This window comes from Ranitomeya imitator, chromosome 9, assembly GCF_032444005.1.
Source record: "Ranitomeya imitator isolate aRanImi1 chromosome 9, aRanImi1.pri, whole genome shotgun sequence".
Taxonomy (NCBI): domain Eukaryota; kingdom Metazoa; phylum Chordata; class Amphibia; order Anura; family Dendrobatidae; genus Ranitomeya; species Ranitomeya imitator.
The window spans coordinates 146,730,402-146,753,617 of record NC_091290.1 but is presented as its reverse complement, the minus strand read 5'-3'; the positions used below and the strand labels follow the sequence as shown (position 1 = coordinate 146,753,617).

The 23,216-nt window shown below is 49.6% G+C and overlaps 1 protein-coding gene across 3 annotated transcripts in view; it reads left to right on the top strand.

Annotated features, from left to right (window-relative positions):
* Positions 1 to 23,216, top strand: part of PLEKHG4 (pleckstrin homology and RhoGEF domain containing G4) — a 118,757-nt gene that overhangs the window by 79,056 nt on the left and 16,485 nt on the right. The window contains exons 6-23 of one of the 3 annotated variants that reach the window (XM_069739334.1): positions 247 to 340; positions 779 to 865; positions 1,860 to 1,976; positions 2,105 to 2,203; positions 2,547 to 2,695; positions 3,511 to 3,649; positions 3,772 to 3,894; positions 3,980 to 4,171; positions 15,347 to 16,239; positions 16,522 to 16,771; positions 16,922 to 17,011; positions 17,098 to 17,322; positions 17,410 to 17,580; positions 17,667 to 17,844; positions 18,006 to 18,122; positions 18,212 to 18,478; positions 18,555 to 18,778; positions 19,287 to 19,346. In XM_069739334.1, coding sequence (XP_069595435.1) covers positions 247 to 340; positions 779 to 865; positions 1,860 to 1,976; positions 2,105 to 2,203; positions 2,547 to 2,695; positions 3,511 to 3,649; positions 3,772 to 3,894; positions 3,980 to 4,171; positions 15,347 to 16,239; positions 16,522 to 16,771; positions 16,922 to 17,011; positions 17,098 to 17,322; positions 17,410 to 17,580; positions 17,667 to 17,844; positions 18,006 to 18,122; positions 18,212 to 18,478; positions 18,555 to 18,778; positions 19,287 to 19,328 — 3,457 coding nt within the window. In that variant the 3' untranslated portion in view covers positions 19,329 to 19,346. The remainder of the gene's footprint in view (positions 1 to 246; positions 341 to 778; positions 866 to 1,859; positions 1,977 to 2,104; positions 2,204 to 2,546; positions 2,696 to 3,510; positions 3,650 to 3,771; positions 3,895 to 3,979; positions 4,172 to 15,346; positions 16,240 to 16,521; positions 16,772 to 16,921; positions 17,012 to 17,097; positions 17,323 to 17,409; positions 17,581 to 17,666; positions 17,845 to 18,005; positions 18,123 to 18,211; positions 18,479 to 18,554; positions 18,779 to 19,286; positions 19,347 to 23,216) is intronic. The other 2 variants (XM_069739335.1, XM_069739336.1) reach the window with 2 other exon arrangements.

Sequence of the window (23,216 nt, the reverse complement as noted above, 5' to 3'; positions counted from 1 at the left end):
TGCAACAAAATCTGGAATCGTGCAGGGGTCTTCTACATTTATAGGCGGTGGTCCGGCTTTTACGTTTTTTTATTTTGAAAAGTTTTACAACTTTTCGAACAAACTTTTAATTTTAAAGTCTCGCTGTGTTCCATGGAGGAAGGAGATGCAGAACCTTTCTGGTTGTAGAGATGTGTGTGCCCGGTCTGAACGTGTCATGGCCGCCGTCTGATCCGCACCGTTCATGCATTATTCTTCCCTCCCCAGGAAAGACTGCCGAGCTCTGGGCCTGACGCTGCTGGTGGACGCTCGGCGCTGCTCCCCGGTACCAGCCTTGTTCAAAGCCGTTCATATCGTGCAGGTAGCGGAACATGAGGATTATTGGGGGGATTTAGCCCAAATGTTGTAATGGGATGTGTAATATCTGGGAGACCTGACTTCTGTGCAATGTCCGGATCCTCGGGAAGGATTTGCTGACGCCGTGCACCATCTTGGAACCCAGTAATGATTAATCCACTCTGACTGCAAAATATAAAAGGATCAGAGTGATCGTAGGAAGACAGTTTAATCCTATGGGATTAATAAAAGCATTGGGGGTAGAGCCTCACAGGACACTGCATTGGTCTGCGGGAGCCCTGCGTACGATCAGTGTGCCTGTCAGTCACTGCGTCGTGCCCCGTCCACTGTGATACAACACCTCACATGGTGGAAAGACCCTCTGGTCGTGTGATCCCACCAACCTGCAGCCGGACTGATGCAGCAGAGCTGCCACAGTAATCGTCACGTTCCTCTGTTCCAGGCCGCGATTCCTCACTGTATCCATGGAGTATTGCTTCTGGTGGAGAAAGATCTGGTCCTGTCCTCGGAGAGACCACATGGGGTGCAGGTAAGGAGCGGCGGCGGCTCCTCGCTGTCCCCTGTCCTCACACTGCAGGTCTGTGCTTGTACAGGTTAATGGCTGGATGTAGAATATTAGTGACTCGTGCGTCTGCGCCGGACACGTTGTGTCAGCGTGAGCCGCTGGCGGTAATGTTATCACTGACATGGAGCCAGGACGTGAGCGGTGCTGGAGAAAGAAGTAGTAGGGACCCTGCGGGACGCCGTGCTTTGCTGAGCCCTACTGTTCCCCAGCAGTTTGCCGTGCCCAGGAGTGGAGCTGAAACGTCCTGAAATTTGGTGCAAAACTAACCGTCCGCCGGCGTATCCCGCTCTACGTGACTAATTAGCGGTGACTCCTCCGCGATCGTTTGTTTAAGGGTTTCCCTAATTGTTCAGAAATCCAATCTTCCCATCAGTAATGTCTGACTAATTATGACAAGGCACATGGGGGTCTGCTCTGAAGCGTGCCGCGCTCACCCGCAGGGTCCCCAGAGGCCGCTCAGAGCCTGACCCCTACCCTGCGTCTATCGGCCACAATGGAGCCCCTGACAGGCGGCCGCGGCCTCACCGGCTAATTCGCAGGCGGCTACACAGATCCTGCACTCGGGTCATTAGGGCAAAATATCAGAGAACAATGTGGCCCCCCCGAAGAGTTCTAGCTGCATATATGAAGACGTAGGGGTCTGTGTGTGGTGAAGGACGACATAGAAAAAATAGAAATGTGGATTAACGAGTTTATTCGTGTGTGTACAGTCCGATGCGGTAAGATCTTTGCTTGCTGTCAGTGACTGGAAGACTAGACGGAGAGTTTGCTACATTGTAATAGATGATCCTTGGTGTTGCTCAGACTGGATACAATTGTGACAAATGCTCAGCTCTGAGAAGCATTAGGATTTGAAATGTGAACCCTTCTATTAGCGGAAATATTGAAAATGTCGCGGAATTAAACCCCAATGTTATACAGTGTCAGAAGGTCGATGATTGATCTTATCGTTCTGCAGTTTGATATTCTCACGTCGGCGAAGTCTCTGCACAAACACGTGGAGGCGTCCCAGCTCCCCCCCGCGTTCAGTGGAACATTCCCCTACTGTCACCAGGACTGGCTGACGTTCCGCACGGTGAGTTACCGCCGGTGACTGTGCCGCCACCTACGCCGAGTTACCGCCGGTGACTGTGCCGCCACCCACGCCGTGCGCGCTAACGGCTGACGCAGAAACGTCTTTCATGTTTTCTTTTCTTCCTGCAGAAGTTGGAGAAGTTACAAGACGGCTGCCGCGATGCCTGCGTCTTCCTGCACAGCGCCATCCAGAGCATGCACGGCAGCTCGCTGCCCGACAAGGCCGAGGTACGGCGTCCGTAATAGGTGGCAGACGCCCCCCGACCACTTACCTACCTGTCCACGTAGATGACCCACGCCTCAAAGGGTTAAAAATGATTAAAAAATAATGTGATTGGTGTGGAGGGTCAGACCCATGTCAGTATTGTGTTTTGCACTCCAACAGCTGAGGGTTTGGTGCAATGTACCCTGTAGTCCTGATACATTGTAGCAAAACATCAGAGGGTCAGATGCAGTTGTAGGATTCCTCCACTCGTCCTGTGATGTTTGTGCCACATCTCTGGCAGCACATTGTCGGTCCGTCGGGTAGACGGCGCCCCCCGTGTAACCTGATGTGTCTTCCCTCTGGCAGGAGGCCAGTCTGCAGCTGACGCGCTTCGACCACTTGATGAAGGCTGTACTGGAAGATGCCAGACTGGTGACGCTGCAGACAGAAGGGGGCGCTGTGCTGGCCAGACTGAGGAAGGAGGAGACGTGTGTCGCTCTCACTGAGGATTACAGGTAGGGGGCGACGTCACCAGGTTTGGAACAATTGTTGCTCATCGTTCCCAAGATCTCTGCTGTCTGTCAGTAAATAGAGGATATCCGTCACAGCTGAGGGTTTGTTACTATTGCATCCTTTCTAAATGGATTAGACATTGCTTACCTTCGCTGATAGATTGTAGCAGATGCGAAAATAATGTAACAATAAGAACAAGAGCTGCAGAGCGAGAACGTGCACAGGATCTGACAGCAAGCAGAGATCTTGGATTTATAAGTGTTTTAGAACTCTTCACGGTGCGACCAGGTATGGAGTCTGAACGTGACGGCTCCTTTAAGGTTGTATCCGACAGTGAAAGTGTTAAAGTGGCAGTGGCGGTGGCCGGTGATACTGGGGGGTTCTGCTGGAGGAAGCTGGGGTCGGGGTTATCTAGCAGTCGGGTCCTGGCCGCGGCTTTTTCCGTGGCTGGAATTCGATTGAAGCGGCTGGAATTGTGAATTGTTTTCCCCGATCTGGCACCGAATCCTCCACCATCACTCAGCGGAGCAGCCGCAACTATCTCAAAGTGACCCCAATCAGTGGCGTGAGGGTTGGGGGTCTCTTCACACCACATGTGGCCACATTCCCAGAGACGCCTTATATAACACAGGCTAAAGCTGCTGCAGAACCTCCTTTTTGAAGAGCTCCCCTGATTGGACTCTCTGATTCCATTTCTGAATTAGGTTTTGCGGCAGTTGGGGCACCATGTGGTATAAGAAGCACTGCAGCTGCTGCAGAACCTCTATTGAAGTGAGAACCAGGCAGGTTCTTGTGACGAGGTTTCTCTCTCTTCTAGGGAGGCGATGGACCTGGCAGCAGAGCTGTATAACAGGGTGGATGAAGGCGTGCACAGCCTGGTGCGACTGTCTAACCAGCGCATAAAGGAGATGGAGCTGGTCATCGACTACGAAGCCTTCGAGGAGCGGTTTCAGGAGGTAAGAATGGGACGAGGGGGGGGATATGTAGGCTGTCCGCCTTAGGTTGAGATATTCCAGATTATCGGACAGCCTTGTCCTGGATTATCAGATGCGGCTGATTATGATCTGCTTTCCTGTAGGTCAGCGGGTGGATAGAGAATGTGGGCGAGCGTCTTCTTGAGGATTGCAGCGTCCTAGAAGATTCCCTGGAGGTTCTTCTTCAGACGCAGAGACACTTCAGTGAATTTGACGGAGTGGCGCGTGTAAGTGGCGTCTGCAGACGTTTCGCCTCCTCCTGCGGGTGAATGGTCGGCCTGGACCTCTGATGTTTTGCGTCCTGTTTTCCAGGAGTACTGCAGCCGTGGGCAGGATCTGCTCCGGACCATGCAGCGGTGGCAGAGCCTCCCCTCTCCCGACGCTCAGAAGTACATGTTCAGGTTGCAGAGGTGTCAGGAGAAGGTGGACGAGTTCTCCCGGAGGCTGGAGGAGAGCAGGAGCCGTCTGCAGAAGACCCTCAGGCTCTACCAGTTCTTTGACAAGGTCAGTGAATAAGTTGCCAGATGTGCTGTGAAAATGACAGGTTACTACCTCTGCTTGCTGGCCGCCACTGTGACTCCCATTTAGGTGCAATGTCTGATGGGGTTTATTGACGTCTGAATTCTCCCTCCTGTTTCACAAGCTGTGGCTGCTAATCAGATTATCCCCCATGCTTTATACTGCAGCTCTGCTTAATACACCAGGACTGCTTCATGAGCAAAATTGACATTTTAAACGGCTGCAGAATAATGCTGGGATTTGTAGTGCCGGAGCTCAGTCTATGTTTTGGAGGGTTTGCAGCTCACAGCATAAAGCTGAGTTTTTATAATATATAAACGGCTCCAGATGTTGTGGTCAGGCTTGGTCTTGTGACTCCCACCACAAACAGCTTCTTTTTCCAGGGCCGTCCTGTTATTCTCCGGGCGTCGCTGCACGATCTGCTCCAGTACGGATCAGGGGCGATCGCGGATCAATGCGTCTCCGTAACGGCTCTCCTCTTCCCTCTGGTGGACACAGCTGGTACTGCAGCCCAGGGCTCCCTGGAGTCTGTGGCCGCCTCCGTGCAGTGATTCTGTGTGCAGTCTCCTCATCATGGCCGTCCCGATGGGAGTCGCTCCTGTGGCCGAGCACAAGAAATGTGAGGCAGGAGCGCCGACTCCACGGAGGGCATCAAGCTGCAGTCTGTCACCCAGCAGAAAGTGACGGGGTCCGCACTGCCCCCAGAGGGGTCTGTAGAGATATGTACAGCACTGTGCAAAAGTGTTAGGCAGGTGTGGGAAAATTGCTGCAGGGTAAGCCTCTTTCACACTTCTGATTTTACAATCTGCACAGGATCCGTCAAAATGTTGAAATGACGGATCCTGTGCAGATTGTAAAAAAACGTGTGCACTGGGCCCATTTTTCTGACGGACCCGTCGAGGCTATGTGCACCTGTTGTGTATGCGTCTTAGCAGCGGTTTTCTCCATACACAACACAACCCATGTTAAAAAAAAAAAAAAAAAATCGCAGTATTCTCACCTTCCGGCGTCCCGCGCAGCGTTCCCGATGCTCCCGGCAGCTGGCGTTCCCAGTAATGCCTTGCGTTACAATGACCTCTGATGACGTTGCGGTCTCGCGACATCATCGGGTCATTTCGCAATGCATTACTGGGAACGCCAGCTGCCGGGAGCATCGGGAACGCTGCGCGGGACGCCGGAAGGTGAGAATACTGCGATTTTTTTTTATAACATTACATCTTGTTACTATTGATGCTGCATAGGTAGCATCAAGAGAGAGAATTTCCCTGACTGAAATTCTTCCGCACATGCTCAGTTTCAAAAGACGGAACCCGTCGCTGGATTCCTGCTTTTGACGGTCAGTGACGGATCCTGCGCCCATAGGCTTCCATTATAGCCAACGACGGGCAGCGCAGGACCCGTCACTGAGCGATTTTCCGGCGTGCAGAAAAACCGTTCCTCTGTGCATTGTCTCCTCCCGACCGACAGCGATTTTCCAACAGATCCAGTGCACGACGGATGAAACGGATGGCCATCCGTCACTGATACAATTCTATGGGAAAAAACAGGATCCAGCAGAAAAATTTGCTGGATCGTTTTTTTTTTTGTTTTTTTAAATCGGCGGATTTCGACTGGAGATGAAAAACGGAAGTGTGAAAGAGGCCGAAGAAGCTTCCAGAAATAACAGTGTTAATAGTGATGAAGAAGTGCTGGCGGTGACAGGTGGTCACCAGATACTGATGATGGAGGAGACGGGCGGTCACCAGATACTGATGATGGAGGAGACGGGCGGTCACCAGATACTGATGATGGAGGAGACGGGCAGTCACCAGATACTGATGATGGAGGTGACGGGCGGTCACCAGATACTGATGATGGAGGAGACAGGCGGTCACCAGGTACTGATGATGGAGGAGACAGGCGGTCACCAGATACTGATGATGGAGGAGACAGGCGGTCACCAGATACTGATGATGGAAGTGACGGGCGGTCACCAGGTACTGATGATGGAGGAGACGGGCGGTCACCAGATACTGATGATGGAGGAGACGGGCGGTCACCAGATACTGATGATGGAGGAGACGGGCAGTCACCAGATACTGATGATGGAGGCGACGGGCGGTCACCAGATACTGATGATGGAGGAGACAGGCGGTCACCAGATACTGATGATGGAGGAGACAGGCGGTCACCAGATACTGATGATGGCGGTGACAGGCGGTCACCAGATACTGATGATGGAGGAGACGGGCGTCACCAGATACTGATGATGGAGGAGACGGGCGTCACCAGATACTGATGATGGAGGAGACGGGCAGTCACCAGATACTGATGATGGAGGTGACGGGCGGTCACCAGATACTGATGATCGAGGAGACGGGCGGTCACCAGATACTGATGATGGAGGAGACGGGCGGTCACCAGATACTGATGATGGAGGAGACGGGCGTCACCAGATACTGATGATGGAGGAGACGGGCGGTCACCAGATACTGATGATGGAGGAGACGGGCGTCACCAGATACTGATGATGGAGGAGACGGGCGGTCACCAGATACTGATGATGGAGGAGACGGGCGTCACCAGATACTGATGATGGAGGTGACGGCCGGTCACCAGATACTGATGATGGAGGAGACGGGCGGTCACCAGATACTGATGATGGAGGAGACGGGCGGTCACCAGATACTGATGATGGAGGAGACGGGCGGTCACCAGATACTGATGATGGAGGAGACGGGAGGTCACCAGATACTGATGATGGAGGAGACGGGCGGTCACCAGATACTGATGATGGAGGAGACGGGCGATCACCAGATACTGATGATGGAGGAGACGGGCAGTCACCAGATACTGATGATGGAGGAGACGGGCAGTCACCAGATACTGATGATGGAGGAGACGGGCGGTCACCAGATACTGATGATGGAGGAGACGGGCAGTCACCAGATACTGATGATGGAGGAGACGGGCAGTCACCAGATACTGATGATGGAGGTGACGGGCAGTCACCAGATACTGATGATGGAGGAGACGGGCAGTCACCAGATACTGATGATGGAGGAGACGGGCGGTCACCAGATACTGATGATGGAGGTGACGGGTGGTCACCAGATACTGATGATGGAGGTGACGGCCGGTCACCAGATACTGATGATGGAGGAGACGGGCGGTCACCAGATACTGATGATGGAGGAGACGGGCGGTCACCAGATACTGATGATGGAGGAGACGGGCGGTCACCAGATACTGATGATGGAGGAGACGGGCGTCACCAGATACTGATGATGGAGGAGACGGGCGGTCACCAGATACTGATGATGGAGGAGACGGGCGGTCACCAGATACTGATGATGGAGGAGACGGGCGGTCACCAGATACTGATGATGGAGGAGACGGGCGGTCACCAGATACTGATGATGGAGGAGACGGCCGGTCACCAGATACTGATGATGGAGGAGACGGGCGGTCACCAGATACTGATGATGGAGGAGACGGGCGGTCACCAGATACTGATGATGGAGGAGACGGGCGGTCACCAGATACTGATGATGGAGGAGACGGGCGGTCACCAGATACTGATGATGGAGGAGACGGGCGGTCACTAGATACTGATGATGGAGGAGACGGGCGTCACCAGATACTGATGATGGAGGAGACGGCCGGTCACCAGATACTGATGATGGAGGAGACGGTCAGTCACCAGATACTGATGATGGAGGAGACGGGCAGTCACCAGATACTGATGATGGAGGCGGAGGGCTTTCACCAGATCCTGATGATGGAGGCGGCGGGCTTTCACCAGATACTGATGATGGAGGTGATGGGCAGTCACCAGATACTGATGATGGAGGAGACGGGCGGTCACCAGATACTGATGATGGAGGCGATGGGCAGTCACCAGATAATGATAATGGAGGCAACGGGCGATCACCAGATACTGATGGAGATGGCTTGTTATATAATCCGTATATAATCGCTGCACGGCCAGCTCTACCCTCACCTACTGTATCCTCACCCATCCCTTGTAGATTGTGAGCCCTCGCGGGCAGGGTCCTCTCTCCTCCTGTACCAGTTGTGACTTGTATTGTTTAAGATTATTGTACTTGTTTTATTATGTATACCCCTCCTCACATGTAAAGCGCCATGGAATAAATGGCGCTATAATAATAAATAATAATAATAATAATAATAATAATCCGGCTCTGCGCGGGTCCTGTATTATATAATCCATATTATAATCCTGCTCCTGTGTTCTATAATCTGTATTATAATCCGGCTCCTGTGTTCTATAATCCGGCTCCTGTATTATATATTACGTATTATAATCCGGCTCCTGTGTTTTATAATCCGTATTATAATCCGGCTCCTGTGTTCTATAATCTGTATTATAATCCGGCTCCTGTATTATATATTCCGTATTATAATCCGGCTCCTGTATTATATATTACGTATTATAATCCGGCTCCTGTGTTTTATAATCCGTATTATAATCCGGCTCCTGTGTTCTATAATCTGTATTATAATCCGGCTCCTGTCTTATATATTCCGTATTATAATCTGGCTCCTGTGTTCTATAATCCGGCTCCTGTATTATATATTACGTATTATAATCCGGCTCCTGTGTTTTATAATCCGTATTATAATCCGGCTCCTGTGTTCTATAATCTGTATTATAATCCGGCTCCTGTCTTATATATTCTGTATTATAATCCGGCTCCTGTGTTCTATAATCCGGCTCCTGTATTATATATTACGTATTATAATCCGGCTCCTGTGTTTTATAATCCGTATTATAATCCGGCTCCTGTGTTCTATAATCTGTATTATAATCCGGCTCCTGTATTATATATTCCGTATTATAATCCGGCTCCTGTGTTCTATAATCCGGCTCCTGTATTATATATTACGTATTATAATCCGGCTCCTGTGTTTTATAATCCGTATTGTAATCCGGCTCCTGTGTTCTATAATCTGTATTATAATCCGGCTCCTGTGTTCTATAATCTGTATTATAATCCGGCTCCTGTCTTATATATTCCGTATTATAATCCGGCTCCTGTGTTCTATAATCCGGCTCCTGTATTATATATTACGTATTATAATCCGGCTCCTGTGTTTTATAATCCGTATTATAATCCGGCTCCTGTGTTCTATAATCTGTATTATAATCCGGCTCCTGTATTATATATTCCGTATTATAATCCGGCTCCTGTGTTCTATAATCCGGCTCCTGTATTATATATTACGTATTATAATCCGGCTCCTGTGTTTTATAATCCGTATTGTAATCCGGCTCCTGTGTTCTATAATCTGTATTATAATCCGGCTCCTGTGTTCTATAATCTGTATTATAATCCGGCTCCTGTGTTATATGTGTATATGACATAATGCAGTGGATTGCTGGTGACACTTTGATGTTTAACCCTGTGGCTCCGGTAGACTGGCACTCTTCTTGGTACTTGGGGGGTGGCGTCCCCGCCCCTCCCCCTCTGCCCATCTGCCTCACATTTGCCTGTGAATAGCCGGCCTGGCAGGGTGCGGGCGCTCATCTCTCACTTCTGCAGATGATGAGTGGAGGCTGCTGAGTGCAGCTCGGAGCAGACAGATGGGGTCTACAGACTTGCAGGTACGAGGGTCCCGTGTTATGTCACTAGTGTTATGTCACTGGGGGACGGCAGGTGTGGGGTCACCCCATATTTAGTATGGAGCTTGGCTGTGGGACAATGGGCTGATGGTTCTGGTGGGAGTCCTGTGCCCGGGGTATTGTGGGGGGCATGTTAGGGTTTTCTTTGGCTGTGATGTTTGGAGGTCTCCTGTACCATGTACACGGGGGTCACGCGGTCAGTGCCGGCTCCCAGTACCACGTCTCCCAGTACCACGTCTCACACATTGGGCCGTGTCCATGAGATTTCGGCTCCAGTGCTAATTATGTGGAAGTCTTCACGCCGGGTTGTGAGGTCGGCTGTTCCCGAGTGATTGGAGTTGTGAAGTAATGAGAAAACCAGTGTGGAGAGGGGGCTCGGAGAAAAGACCCTCAGATGGGTCCTCCGGTACTAAAGGGTTAATCCTTGTGTGCCGCGATGCCCATGCAAAGAACTGAGGCAACAATGTACAGAAACAACTCTTCATTACTGGGCCATGCGAGATGCTCTGCAAAGCTGGGGCCACAGGCGAGATGCCCTGCAGGGCCGGGACCACAGGCGAGATGTCCAGCAGGGCCGGGACCACAGTCGACATGCCCTGCAGGGCCGGGACCACAGGCGAGATGCCCTGCAGGGCCGGGACCACAGGCGAGATGCCCTGCAGGGCCGGGACCACAGGCGAGATGCCCTGCAGGGCCGGGACCACAGGCGAGATGCCCAGCAGGGCCGGGACCACAGGCGAGATGCCCTGCAGGGCCGGGACCACAGGCGAGATGCCCTGCAGGGCCGGGGCCGCATCCCTCTATGATGCCCAGACTGACCCTTAAGGTACCGTCACACTAGACGATATCGCTAGCGATCCGTGACGTTGCAGCGTCCTCGCTAGCGATATCGTCCAGTGTGACAGGCAGCAGCGATCAGGCCCCTGCTGTGCTGTCGCTGGTCGGGGAAGAAAGTCCAGAACTTTATTTTGTCGCTGGATCTCCCCGCAGACATCGCTGAATCGGCGTGTGTGACACTGATTCAGCGATGTCTTCACTGGTAACCAGGGTAAACATCGGGTAACTAAGCGCAGGGCCGCGCTTAGTAACCCGATGTTTACCCTGGTTACCATCCTAAAAGTAAAAAAACAAACACTACATACTTACCTACAGCCGTCTGTCCTCCAGCGCTGTGCTCTGCACTCCTCCTGTACTGGCTGTGAGCGTCGGTCAGCCGGAAAGCAGAGCGGTGACGTCACCGCTCTGCTTTCTGGCCGCTGTGCTCACACACAGTACAGGAGGAGAGCAGAGCACAGCGCTGGAGGACAGACGGCTGTAGGTAAGTATGTAGTGTTTGTTTTTTTTACTTTTAGGATGGTAACCAGGGTAAACATCGGGTTTCTAAGCGCGGCCCTGCGCTTAGTTACCCGATGTTTACCCTGGTTACCGGCATCGTTGGTCCCTGGAGAGCTGTCTGTGTGACAGCTCTCCAGCGACGCTGCAGCGATCCGGATCGTTGTCGGTATCGCTGCAGCGTCGCTAAGTGTGACGGTACCTTTAGGCTATGTGCACACAATGCGGATTTTGCTCGTGCAGCTTGCTCTCTTTTCACCCTACTATCCTCGCTCCCGCTCCTTTCTTCCGGTCACGCTGTTACACTCGGTGACGGTGGGACCTCTTTGCTGTCTCCTCACGTTTCCTTGCACGGTTTACATGTACAGATCATTAATTAGCGCCTGTCCATCGCGATCACTTTGCTCATGTTTCTTACTGGAACTTTCTCACCGACTAATGGCTGCCAGTTTAGTCAGTAGCCGTTCCTGTCAGTATAACGGTCCTCAATCCAGACCGGACAGCAACTCCCATCATTGTGCTGACAAGTGGCTGATGGGTGACGGCCTCATGGTTACGGTCACGATAGATCAACAGTCTTTAATACGTCAGTCACTTGCCCAGCGGTGTGTCGTCACATTCCCGCCTACATAATACACACACGTCTGGTTCTTACTACTCTCTCTGTTTGCTCTCAGTAAATACAATCATGGATCAATCCTCAGGCTAAAACATGCACAGACCTGATACTTCTCACAGCTGCAGGTTTGCTACAATGTATACAGACTGGACAACTTTATGTTGATGGCAGACATCAGCACAGATTTCTAGTCCTGATGTTTTGCAAACTTTCCACTCTGAAAATACTTATTAGTCCATTTGGCCACTAGGATTAAATATAGATCAATTCACTGACAGCAAGCCGAGATGTTAACGAGGAATCGGAATGCCTGGCGGCTATGAAAGCTGCAGCACGATGTTGGGGGGGGGGGGGGGGGGTGTCAGGTTTTCATTGTACTCCTACATTATCAGAAAAACTCACTTGTCTGTGTGCCCTGCACTGATCTGACCCTCCAGATGTCTCTGTGTGCCCTGCACTGATCTGACCCTCCAGATGCCTCTGTGTGCCCTGCACTGATCTGACCCTCCAGATGCCTCTGTGTGCCCCACACTGATCTGACCCTCCAGATGCCTCTGTGTGCCCCGCACTGATCTGACCCTCCAGATGCCTCTGTGTGCCCCGCGTTGATCTGACCCTCCAGATGCCTCTGTGTGCCCCACACTGATCTGACCCTCCAGATGCCTCTGTGTGCCCCGCACTGATCTGACCCTCCAGATGCCTCTGTGTGCCCCGCGTTGATCTGACCCTCCAGATGCCTCTGTGTGCCCCGCGTTGATCTGACCCTCCAGATGCCTCTGTGTGCCCCACACTGATCTGACCCTCCAGATGCCTCTGTGTGCCCCGCGTTGATCTGACCCTCCAGATGCCTCTGTGTGCCCCACACTGATCTGACCCTCCAGATGCCTCTGTGTGCCCCACACTGATCTGACCCTCCAGATGCCTCTGTGTGCCCCGCACTGATCTGACCCTCCAGATGCCTCTGTGTGCCCCACACTGATCTGACCCTCCAGATGCCTCTGTGTGCCCCACACTGATCTGACCCTCCAGATGCCTCTGTGTGCCCCGCACTGATCTGACCCTCCAGATGCCTCTGTGTGCCCCGCGTTGATCTGACCCTCCAGATTCCTGTGTGTCCCGCACTGGTCTGATCATCCAGTTGCCAGAAAAAGATCTGTGGCTTTCTGGACACTTGGTATCAAATGTGAGACCTGGAGAAAAGCCCTTTATGTGTTGGAACTTGAAATACCAGTTTCCTCTTGTATTGGTGACATGCTAATTACCTGTGAAAGGCAGAGTCTGCTGGGTGCCCCCCACCTTTTACATCATTCACTGCACCCCCTGATTTTGGAGGAGAAGCTGCTGTCCCTTTCAGGACCTCTGTTGGCCGATTCCTTTCAGCTAAATTAAAATTCCAGCCGGGCCTGATTCCTCTGCTCCATCTCCTCGTTCATAGAGCGGGAACACAGAGTGACACAGAGCCCACCGGCCCGGCCCATGCGAGGGCGCACGGTAACTCTCACACCTGCATTAGGCAGGAGGCTGCAAACTGTGGCTCGCCAGGGGCTGCAACACTACAACCCTCTGCGTGCCCGACAGCTGCATGTAGGGCGACAGGTGCATGAAATGACCCCTCACCTCTGTGTTGTGCCGTCTCCATACACCTGTCCGGTACAGTGTGAGCCTCTATTAGCAGCTGCCCAGGACTCGGCCTTGTCCCCCTGGACTTGCTCTCCTGACCCTCTGTCTTTGTGTTGGGCGACACTATCTTTCTATTGAAATAGCAGCAGCGCATCAATAGCGGGGGGCCGGCCCTAGTGATCGCAGCTGCGAGACCCCTTCCTTCAGCATATGTAAAAGAGGGTCTTTGCCCTATGCTATCTGCTGACAAATAGGGGGGTGACCATACATTTGCCCTACCAACAGATGTGACTAATATGTGGGGGAGGGGGTCCTAGACAGATCGGAGTCACTCCGCTTCCACGTATCGGCCACTTTCTTTTGTCTTGAAAGTTTCTTCTACATTTGACCAATTAATGAGGTCTTGAAATTCGGGACCTTTGTGTGAGATGCGAATCCCACCGTAATGAGATGGCGACTGGCCCCACTTTGTGGAGATGCCCTTTGGGCAGTGGTGGTCGGGAGTATTACAGTGTCTCGGTGGGGGATTGTTTGGGTAAAAATAGTAAGATGGGAAATATCTGCCCTAATTCCTCATTGCTCCCCGATTTGGGGCAGTAAGATGGATCTGTCCCCCCAGATGATCATTTAAGACGGATCACATCTTACGTCTAGCAGAACGCTCCATAGCTTTCCAACAACAGCAGGGGCTACGAGATTTGTCCGCTGGCTGATACATGTCTATGATGGGAGCCATGGTGCACATTCCTGACCTCCGCTCCTGCAACCCCCTATTATTGGGATTAGCGGGGGTGCAATCACGGTGATCCCCAGCGATCAGTAAGTTTTCTTCTCCTGGGATAACTTACAAACTGGTAGCAGCACATTTATATGTTTTTGTTGGAAGCAGCCTGTTGAAGTTTGGAGCTTCCCTTTAAGACGTCAGCGTCTCTTTTTGAGGCACTAATGACCTCAGTGAGGTAGGAATGAATGTTGGTCACTCCGTGACTGGCACCACCGCACCATGCATGTAATGTACAGACATTCACTTGTGGCTGACGCTGCCCGGAGGCTTGCTCTCGGCTTCGTGCTGTGTGCACTGGGCATTTCAGGACAAGCAGTAAATCTTTTGTCTGTGGAGCATAGTGGCTCCTCTATTGTCCCGGGTGCCTCCTTCATCCTGGCACCACTTCACCCTCCGTGAATTTCAGGAGCCCGCTGTCAGGTGACCGCATTCCTGCATGGAACATGACTATTTGTGAGACCCGGCTGGAGTCGGGGGGTCCAGTTTCCCACAGGATGAGAATCCCTTTGTTCTCACAGAGGCAGCATTATGAATACTTAGAAGGTGGCGCCCCCACATATCAGATGGTTGGCACCACGATGTCTCCGAGAATAGGCACCAACCTGGAGGCTTCAGACACTGGTCACAGTCGTAGGACTCGTCAGCTGCCATGATATTTGTCAGGGAGGGCGTTCTGTAGGACATACGAGGTCCGTACACGGGAATACATGCTCCGTGGGGAGTTCAGAGGTGGAGGTGCCGCTCTTTGAGCAGATTAGTAATTACTGAACATCAAAGCTCTGGATATTTGCATTTTAATGTCCCGTCCTATAATTGGCACAATGGCTCTTGTCGGGGTCCTGCGGTGCTGGCGGCAGCTCTGGGGAATAGCCCCCTCTAATACCCTGAGATGATGAGTCATGAAAAGGAGCTGAAGAGAACGGGCGGCTTGTTTCCTCCATAGTTGGCGGGGTCCGTGTCATTCACTGGTTACTGAGCCCAGGAGAGCTAGGAGGTCTGTACCAGATTAGTAAAGTTACGCCTGGGGACAACCTCCATACCCGTGAGGGTCCTAGTGGTGTACATGGTTGCTGTGATCATTTGCTCTCCTTTCTTCCATTCCGTATGTTTTGTGGCTTGAAGTTAGTGGCTTGTACATTTTCAGAAGTTTTTTCTAACTTTCCATATTTGTTCCTACAGGCTTATGAATGGGCCCTGGAAGGGATGCGACATCTTGCTGCCATCAGCCTGGATGACTGTAACTCGCCGGAGTTTTGCCTCAGTGCCCTCGGGAGTCTGGAGAAGTACCAGGTGCAGCATCCAGTGATCGGAGAGAAGAAGTTTGAGGAGATGAGGGAGCTCGTCTACGAGCTGAAGAGCGAGAAGGGAGTCAAGCATTGGAAGTTCGCCTGGTCAAAGTGTCAGGAGGCGAGGCAAGTTTTTGAGAAAAAGTTTGAGGCCGCTCTAAGGGCGAAAAGTTTGTTGTCAGGAGATCAAAATTCCCCAAAGTCAAGACCTTCAGTGGATGGAGACCAGAGGGGACATTCAGATAAGAACATGAATCTGTCTTACATCCAAACTAAGCCACTTAATTCCCCCATCTGTGTCAGAGAGAGGAGGCTTGGGAGAGTTCTTTGTCCGAGACCCGAAATGGACCTGACGCCCTTCAGAGTTAGTCCGCCCGGCTCCAGCGCCAGTTCTGTTGCATCGTCATCCGCGTACAGAGGGCGTAAACTGTCCCTTCAGAGTTCTCCCGGAGAGGACCTGCACCTTGACCTGATTCACCAGGTGCCCTCCGGGTCCTCCACACCGACCTCCTCACGCCCCATGGGAAGAAGGCTGCTCAGGAAGGCTCAGAGTTTTGACCTTCCTGGGACTGATGTAAGCAGCCATGGTTGTCAGCGGAGACTCAGCGAGCCCGCCAGGAGAGGAAACACTGGGGTCTTCATCAGAGGCCTGGAAGTGAGCAGCACCGAGATGGTAGAGCGTTCCTGCAGCCCCCGACTGCTACTCTCCATGGACTGGTCAGCAGAGCGGATGATGAATGATAGGAGGAGTAGTGTCTCCTCAGCAGACGGAAGATGTCGCAGCAGGTAAGAGGCCGAAGTAGTGCAATATAGAGTCAGATTCTTGGTTGTCTGTGCCAGCTACCTTTTCCTATGGCCTGGGCAGCCGCGTGATGTCAGCATGTTGGGAGTTGTAGTATTGCATAGACATTACATTACTCTGGATAGTGTTGGACCCCGTACTGGTGACTTATAGGGCTCCCAGAAGTGGGAAGATGGCCTATGATCTTAGGTGCCGTATGTTGTTATGGGTGGATACCCCTATAACGTCACACAAGGATCAGACTTCACCTCTATCTTCTTCTGTAGTAAACTCCGGCACATCATCGATGAGATGGTCACCACCGAGCGAGAATACGTCCGGTCCCTGTGGTACATCAGTGAGAACTACTTTCCCGAGATGGATCGCATGGACCTGCCTCAGGACCTGCGGGGGAAGAGGGGCATCATCTTTGGAAACCTGGAGAAGCTGAGAGATTTTCACAGCCAGTATTTCCTGAAAGAACTGGAGAGCTGCTGCAATCATCCCCTGAGAGTCAGCCATTGCTTCCTCCGCCACGTAAGTGACCCCCCGGAGTGGGCGACATCGGCTTCCATGCTCTGAGCCCTGGACCTTGGCCATATATAATGGGAGCTGCTTCTGCTACCAGGACCCGGATTATCCGGTGAGATCGTCACCAATGATGGAATTTGTCTTTTTTTCTTCCAGAAAGACCAGTTTGGGATGTATGCTTTGTACAGCAAGAATAAGCCCAGGTCGGACCTGCTCCTCGCCAGCCATGGGAACATATTTTTTAAGGTAAGAAAGTTGTGGTAAGTCTCCAGATCACTTTGCCCCTATACACCAAGGCTTTGTTTCACGAAGGGTTTGTCACTTTGTGCCAGAACAAGCAGCGGCAGCTGGGAGATAAGATGGACCTGGCCTCGTACCTGCTGAAGCCCATTCAGAGGATGAGTAAGTACGCACTTCTCCTGAAGGACCTGATTAAGGAGTGCGGGGAGGCGCAAGAGCAGGAGCTGGCGTACCTGCGGGCGGCCGAGGAGATGGTCAAGTTCCAGCTGCGTCACGGGAACGATCTTTTGGCTATGGACGCCATACGGGACTGTGATGTGAGTGATTGGGCTCTTCAGTCGTTGATGATGGTCACATATGAGCAGGTATCACCACTTCACATCTTCCATCTTTTGTGGCTTCAGGTGAACTTAAAGGAACAAGGACAGCTGGTGAGACAGGACGAGTTCACGGTGTGGCTGGGCCGGAAGAAGTGTCAGAGACATGTCTTCTTGTTCGAGGATCTGATCCTGTTCAGTAAACCCAAGAGGATCGAGGGAGGGTTAGACGTCTACATCTATAAGCGTTCCTTCAAAGTAAGAAAACTATGTGAATAGTAGGCTGGACTGGGATAGACCCCAGTATTTGGATTTCACAATCCCACCTTTCCTACGGTTTGCAGACGGCTGACATTGGTTTGACGGAAAACTCTGGAGATAGTGGTGTGCGCTTTGAAATTTGGTTCAGGAGGCGGAAATCTAATGACACTCACGTTCTGCAAGCTGGCACCGCTGAGATCAAGCAAGCGTGGACGGCCGACATTGCCACAATCCTGTGGCAGCAAGCGAATAGGAATAAAGGTAGAGTCCCCCAGGGCGAGCCGCATGTTAGATTGGGGTAAGGAGTGGGGGTCTTGCTTTAGGTAACGCCCCCTATGAAGCCATGTTGGTCTCCTTCTGGCAGGGAGAGATGCATTATGGCTTTTTTCCCTTTACTCTGATTATGGGTACTTTATTTTCAGAGATCCGTATGCAGGAGATGGTTTCTATGGGTGTTGGTAATAAGCCATTTCTGGACATAAAGCCCAGTGAGGCGGCAATAAATAACCGCGCTATCGATTACATCATGAAAGGGCGAGGTAAGTCATTATACGTTATTACACTCCGACAGTGATGATGGGACTGAATGTATGAGATCAATACAGCCGATGCTTTGTGTTCTGTGCAGGGTCGAGGACCAGGGCCTCCATTGCAGTGTCCGTGTTTGACCATTCGGATCCGTACAAGAGGACTCAGGCTCCCATAACGTGTAACGCTGTCCCCTCACCCTGTGGCCTGTCTTCTGCTTCACTGCTGGGACCCCTTAACTTGCACATGTATGTGAACCAGACCCTTCTGCCCGGAGTGCTGTCCCCCAATAGACCGTATGAGGCCAGCAGCTGCCTGGAGGAAGACGAGCTGGAGAATGAGACGAGCTGCAGCCAGCCCTCCATGAGTGCGTGTCTTACCTGCTCTGCCATCATCCCTCTCACCGCTCCGCGGACACTAATCGTCTGCTGTTTTACTTGCAGCCACGGAAAGCTCCGAGTCCTCTCACTGTATGTCTGGTGCTGGCTCCAGCGGCTCAGACAGCGGCTGTGTTTCTGGTATCCCTCAGGACAATCTGTCTGAAGATGTCGGCTCTCCATGTGATTCCTCCGCACAGTACACCTTCCCAGAAAGAAGGAACAGCACCAGCGTCGCCTCACCAGTGGTGGAAAAATCCAGATTCATCAACAGACAATACATCTCAGCAGTAAGTACCGCAGAGATTCACTAACGTCACTACATCTCACAGCAGTGTTCCCCTGACGGTGGCACTACAACTCCCAGCATGTCAACCAGCCGGAGAACACTGCCCTACAGAGTCATGTATGTAACCAACACACAATCCCAGAGATGTGGTGGAGGCCTCCACCATGCCACACTGTGTGTCTGAGGCATGTACCAATGAAAGCAAATGAAAAAACAAAGTGGATCTGATATCGTGTCCGCATTGACCATATCAGGGGCATTCCTTGGAGGGAAGCTTCTATGTACGCCTGACGGAGGGCTTAGACATAGTCAATGTTCTGTAAAGAGCAAAGTCACCTCTGCTGCATCAGTGCAATGTGAATGTATTAATCATCCTTCCATGGGATAATCAGACTTCACCACTCTTCTCATCGCTCACTTATGACAACTGCTAACGCCTCATCTCAGGAGTGGATGAAAGTGTCAGATTCTGCAATCTAACCCTCGCTCATTACTGCTTCTCTCCCCAGAATCCAGGCCACATTTCATTAAGTCCTTCGACCATTGTCTGAATTTCCTCCTAACATCCAGTAAGTGTCTCTCTTGTACTACATGTAACAGATCCATACATGGGGTCACCTCCTGTACGCGGGGGTCACCCCCGTCTCCATGTAACACACTGTTTACAGCGGTCTTCACCTCATGCTCGGCTGCTTCACATTCTCAGAAATTTAGATTTTTTTCCCCCGTTTCTGACTATTGTAAATTGCTGCCTCAAATGCATAGAATTGATACCATTACAAGCGCATCGTCACCGGGTGTCCCAGCCTCTAACCATGATACAATCTTTGTTTCTGGCTTGGTTCACATCTTAGCTCCTAAGCAATCGCTGACTTCATGGACTATTTTTCACACTTCTGGTCCATGGGGGAAAAGCTAGTTTGGTGTGACTTGCCGCCATCAGACTCTCCACTGCGGTCACATAGCTGGTGGGTTTCTTTCCTGACAATAGTGGAATGAAATGTCAGATACTATAGAGGACCCTTAGTGACCGCGCTCCGTTATTGGAAGCTTATTATACAGATTAGATTGCCAATAATGATTTATGGCGTCAGGATTGTGCAGCAGCCGAGGACGTGACCTGTGTATATGGCGGCATCTTAGGGCCCGCAGCCATTGGGGTAGTGTTACGGTAAGGTCACAGGTGCAGTCTTTGTGACGTCTTTGACACCGTTTTCAGCCAAAGTCAGAGTGGAAAGTATAAAGTAAGATGGATTCACTTTTGGCTGAAAAAACTGCATCAAACATAAGAAAAACTCCATGTTGATTTCATGGTTTTGTGTTTTTTTTTTTTTCTTACATTCTAACATTTTCTGCTAATGAGTTTATATCTTGTGGAAACTTTGTTGTAATGTGTCTGACTTATTGGATGTAGATGTTGGGAGATGGCCCAGCACTCAAGATAAAAGATGATACAACTTTATCAGTATATGATGAAACCATGACCAACGCGTTTCTAGTAAACAAAGTAAACCTGTATCACAATCAAGATTACCGCGTGTGTCCTATTGGGGCTTTTATTCTCTCTTTGGAAGTTGAATAGTGATGAGCGACTGTGCTCAGATCCCTGTCTTGCATGTTTCGGGGCTGTAATACAGCCAATAATCATGGCTACAGTTTACTCGTGTATGGTAGGCAATCCCTGCATCTTTTTTTAAGCCACGCAACATGCAGGGCAGGGATCCGAGCATCGGCAATACTTAGTAGAGACTCAAGCATGCTCGGAAAACTCGAATAACAAGCACACTCGCTCATCACTAAAGTTTAACCCTTTATAACAGGTGATTCCACCATGAGTACGAGTGCTCAGTGCAACCAAAATGCGTATGCTTCATAGTGTTGTTAATCATGTGTATTGTGTCATTATAACTTATCGCCCTTTACCCCGAGTGCTGGACCACCATTTCTGTACATTCATAGCCTTCACATTGTGCGAATTTTTGGGTATTTTTGTGTGAATCAAATACACACACACACACACAAAAACACACACACAAAAACACACACACAAAAACACACACACAAAAACACACACACAAAAACACACACACAAAAACACACACACAAAAACACACACACAAAAACACACACACAAAAACACACACACAAAAACACACACACAAAAACACACACACAAAAACACACACACAAAAACACACACACAAAAACACACACACAAAAACACACACACAAAAACACACACACAAAAACACACACACAAAAACACACACACAAAAACACACACACAAAAACACACACACAAAAACACACACACAAAAACACACACACAAAAACACACACACAAAAACACACACACAAAAACACACACACGAATACCCAAAAATACACGCACAAATACACACAAAAATACACAAATACACGCAAAAATACACGCACAAGAATACGCACAAATACACGCACAAATACACGCACAAATACACGCACAAATACACGCACAAGAATACCCAAAAATACACACAAAAATACACGCACAAGAATACCCAAAAATACACGCAAAAATACACGCAAAAATACACGCACAAATACACGCACAAATACACACAAATACACGCACAAATACACACAAAAATACATGCACAAGAATACCCAAAAATACACGCAAAAATACACGCACAAGAATACCCAAAAATACACGCAAAAATACACGCAAAAATACACGCACAAATACACGCACAAATACACACAAAAATACACAAATACACGCAAAAATACACGCACAAGAATACGCACAAATACACGCACAAATACACGCACAAATACACGCACAAATACACGCACAAGAATACCCAAAAATACACACAAAAATACACGCACAAGAATACCCAAAAATACACGCAAAAATACACGCAAAAATACACGCACAAATACACGCACAAATACACACAAATACACGCACAAATACACACAAAAATACATGCACAAGAATACCCAAAAATACACGCAAAAATACACGCACAAGAATACCCAAAAATACACGCAAAAATACACGCAAAAATACACGCACAAATACACGCACAAATACACACAAAAATACACGCACAAGAATACCCAAAAATACACGCAAAAATACACGCACAAGAATACCCAAAAATACACGCAAAAATACACGCAAAAATACACAAAAATACACGCACAAATACACGCACAAATACACGCACAAATACACGCACAAATACACGCACAAATACACGCACAAATACACGCACAAGAATACCCAAAAATACACGCAAAAATACACAAAAATACACGCACAAATACACGCACAAATACACGCACAAATACACGCACAAGAATACCCAAAAATACACGCAAAAATACACGCACAAATACACGCACAAATACACACAAATACACGCACAAATACACACAAAAATACATGCACAAGAATACCCAAAAATACACGCACAAATACCCAAAAATACACACAAAAATACACGCACAAGAATACCCAAAAATACACGCAAAAATACACGCAAAAATACACAAAAATACACGCACAAATACACGCACAAATACACGCACAAATACACGCACAAGAATACCCAAAAATACACGCAAAAATACACGCAAAAATACACAAAAATACACGCACAAATACACGCACAAATACACGCACAAATACACGCACAAGAATACCCAAAAATACACGCAAAAATACACGCAAATACACAAAAATACACACAAAAATACACGCACAAGAATACCCAAAAATACCCAAAAATACACACAAAAATACACGCACAAGAATACCCAAAAATACCCAAAAATACACACAAAAATACACAAAAATACACGCACAAATACACGCACAAGAATACCCAAAAATACACACAAAAATACACGCACAAGAATACCCAAAAATACACGCAAAAATACACGCAAAAATACACGCACAAATACACGCACAAATACACACAAATACACGCACAAATACACACAAAAATACATGCACAAGAATACCCAAAAATACACGCAAAAATACACGCACAAGAATACCCAAAAATACACGCAAAAATACACGCAAAAATACACGCACAAATACACGCACAAATACACACAAAAATACATGCACAAGAATACCCAAAAATACACGCAAAAATACCCAAAAATACACGCAAAAATACACGCACAAGAATACCCAAAAATACACGCAAAAATACACGCAAAAATACACAAAAATACACGCACAAATACACGCACAAATACACGCACAAATACACGCACAAATACACGCACAAATACACGCACAAATACACGCACAAGAATACCCAAAAATACACGCAAAAATACACAAAAATACACGCACAAATACACGCACAAATACACGCACAAATACACGCACAAGAATACCCAAAAATACACGCAAAAATACACGCACA